The 3,155-nt window shown below is 45.5% G+C and overlaps 1 protein-coding gene across 1 annotated transcript; it reads left to right on the plus strand.

Annotated features, from left to right (window-relative positions):
• Window positions 1-1,263: 1,263 nt before the first annotated feature.
• gjd6 (gap junction protein delta 6) lies at window positions 1,264-2,433 on the plus strand. The gene has a single exon (XM_026294338.2). The coding sequence runs from the start codon at window positions 1,264-1,266 to the stop codon at window positions 2,431-2,433; it is 1,170 nt and encodes a 389-aa protein (XP_026150123.1).
• The last annotated feature ends 722 nt before the right edge of the window (window positions 2,434-3,155 follow it).

Raw genomic sequence — 3,155 nt, forward strand, 5'->3', positions numbered from 1 at the left:
AGGTTAGTGCTTAAGGAAACAGAATTGCAGGTATGGGGGAACAAAAGAGAAGCACATGACCTACTGCTGCAACTACTACCTCAGTCTGAGAAAGAGGGTCAAAACAGCCATACACCTGCTCAGTCACTCTGGGTGATGGTCAGATTGTCTGCGTCACAAGTTCACAGAAACTGTTGGATGCAACTCCTCTGATTCCCCCATGAAAAAGATTCAGACATTCATTCCTACAAGCACATTATTTGAAGCATAACGAGGCCTGAAGCATATAAAGTATTACATGTCAGTTAAAGTGTATTTTTATTCAATGCTACTCCAAATGTTTCTGTTCAAGTCAGGAATAGAAAGTGGGCAGAGCTTTGAGACAGTGGCTAAGACGGGGCTTGCCAGGACTGTTTGAAGTAAAGAAAAGGGTCACTAAGTGTTTTATCTGGGGGACAGAATGATTTGATGCTAGCAGACCTTTCAAGAGTCTTTTTTTAAAACACAGATAAGAGGATTGGCAAGTGGATGGAGAGAAGCATTTAAAACACCCTTGGAACAGAAAACCTCACCAGACAGCAGACATAACTCTGGACAGCCTTACTTTCATTATTCTAAACCTTATTTCTAAGTTATGATCAGTTCTGATTCCTGGTGGAAACTATGACTTTTTGTGTAGAACAATATCCAAGTGTTCTGCAAAATCTGAAAGTGTGCATGCTCTTTTGTACTAATTTAAAATATCCCTCACCATTGAAGGGAGAGCCCATTAGCTTTCAGAGACTAATCAGTGAAGAATGCTCTATCAGTTGGCACTATCAGCAGGTCCTCCAGTAGAGGAAGGGTGATGTCTCTCGGTTTTAAAATGGATCCTAAGGACAAGAGAGAATGAGTGTGCCAAGTGACTCATGTCAAGTGGACATCCTTATCTGAAAGATGGGATGGTTCAGTCTTGCAATGGCTCCACTGTTCTCAAGGCAGCCAAACATTGAAGAAGTCCACTGTGGGGCTTCAAGCAGGGAGGGTAGGTGCTCTCATTTTACAAACTTCTGGGAAAAACAAAGCAAAAGTTCCAAGAACTTAGAAAAACCTCAATAGCAGAAAGAAGTGTATGTTAGGTGGGATAGCAAAACTTACATCAGGACTTCTACACAGTGGTATAAGGTGTTGGCAAGTCCAGCAGGGTAGTAGTTCCAGACGAGAAGAGGTGGATCAGTCTAAAGCAGACTGCTCTACTCCAGGCAGTTCGTCCCTCCTCGAGGCAGCCGGCAGCCACAGGCCACCATGACGGAGTGGACCCTGCTGAAACGTCTTCTGGATGCCGTCCACCAGCACTCCACAATGATTGGTCGCCTTTGGCTAACAGTCATGGTCATCTTCCGGCTGCTCATTGTGGCTGTGGCAACTGAGGATGTGTACACTGATGAGCAAGAGATGTTTGTGTGCAACACACTGCAGCCAGGATGCTCCACCGTCTGCTACGACGCATTTGCACCCATCTCGCAACCTCGCTTCTGGGTGTTCCACATTATCAGTGTCTCTACGCCATCTCTCTGCTTCATCATCTACACATGGCACAATCTGTCAAAGTTGCCCCACAACAACACCCAGAGGTTGGGGCAAGGACAGGGAGGACAAGACGGTGGACGGGAGGCGTATGATCGGAGCTGCGACTCGGACAGCTGCTCTATCCATTCCCATAAACATCTAGGTCACAGCCTTGCCGATGTGCTGGAGGGCATCACAGCCCAGAGTATTCAGAGGGGAGATCCCAAAAACATAGTGTCCTTGAGCCAGGCCCGGGCTGGCTACCCCATCAGGGAGGGGAGTGCAGAGGGTCAAGTGGTCTCCGGAGGGGTACTGTCCAAATGTTACATCTTGCACGTGTGTTTACGTGCTGTTCTTGAGGTGGGCTTTGTCCTGGCTCAGTGGAAGTTGTTTGGCTTCCAGGTGCCAGTTCATTTTCTTTGCACCTCAGCACCCTGCAGCCAGCCAGTGGACTGCTATGTTTCCAGGCCCACTGAGAAGACCATCTTTTTACTGTTCATGTTTTGCGTAGGGGTTTTCTGTATCCTTCTCAACCTGCTGGAACTCAACCACCTGGGCTGGAAGAAGATTCGGCAGGTGGTGAGGCTGACCGAGAGGGGAGGCTGCACAGGTATGAAGGGAGAATATGAAACCTTCCCTCCAGACAGCCCCTCTCTTACATCCACCTTAGGCTTCAGGGACGTGACCAGCACCACCTCCCTGCCAACTTTGGACCTGGTGGTGGGTCACCAGCCTAACTGGACCTGTGCTGTGAACTGTGGCAGGATGAGGGAGCCTGAGGTGGTCAGAAAGACAAGACCCGAACTACCAAAAAAACAGGACTGCCATAAAGGAGAGAGGCAGCCTCTGAAGAGTAAAAGGGAGGTCAGAGGGTCCAAGCAGAGGAGTGCCGAGGTCTGGATATAGTCCAAAACATGTTGCTAAGTATTTTTATATTTTAAAAGATAGGTTCTCAAAAATAATTAAAATAGGTCCCACCTATCAGAATAATCTATAGACCATGCTTTCAACAGAATCAAAGGTGCTGTTTCTCCAGTACAAGTGAGTTCTAATAAAAACTGTTTGCAGAGGACTGTGGAATATCAAGAACCCAGTTGTTTTACAGGAAAATATATGTTACAAGTGAATTTGTGAAAATAATGTTTAAACTAATCTTGAACTAATGTTGCCTTCATCAAAGTTATAGTGCTCAAGTTTTCTAAACTTTTTCAGTGTGTTGATTCAGGGTTCTGGTATTAGAGAGGCTGAGGTTTGAGGTCTCTTGGCTTGTGTGATATGATATTACACAGACACTTTTCTAATATTTTGTATAAATGTCTCGGAGGAGGATGAGTTCCAAGTGCCATGCAGGACAGTTAAGGTCTTACACCCCAAACTGAGAAAACAGTTTCTTAATGGAGCTGGTTTTGTGCACAGGGCCAAATTTTGAAACAGGAAAGAGAAATACAAACTACTGACTCTGTCGTTTACCATTAAGATTCACTGGTTCTAAAGGGCCTAGTCTAAATCACAAAAAGCCACGTAACAAAAGCAGACAAAATGGATAGGTATGTTCACATTTTGGCCACAAAGCTGTAACTCACAGACCAAGATATACACAAAGCACACAAGGTAATGGTACTTCAATA

Source organism: Mastacembelus armatus, chromosome 3 (assembly GCF_900324485.2).
Source record: "Mastacembelus armatus chromosome 3, fMasArm1.2, whole genome shotgun sequence".
In the NCBI taxonomy this organism is placed as follows: domain Eukaryota; kingdom Metazoa; phylum Chordata; class Actinopteri; order Synbranchiformes; family Mastacembelidae; genus Mastacembelus; species Mastacembelus armatus.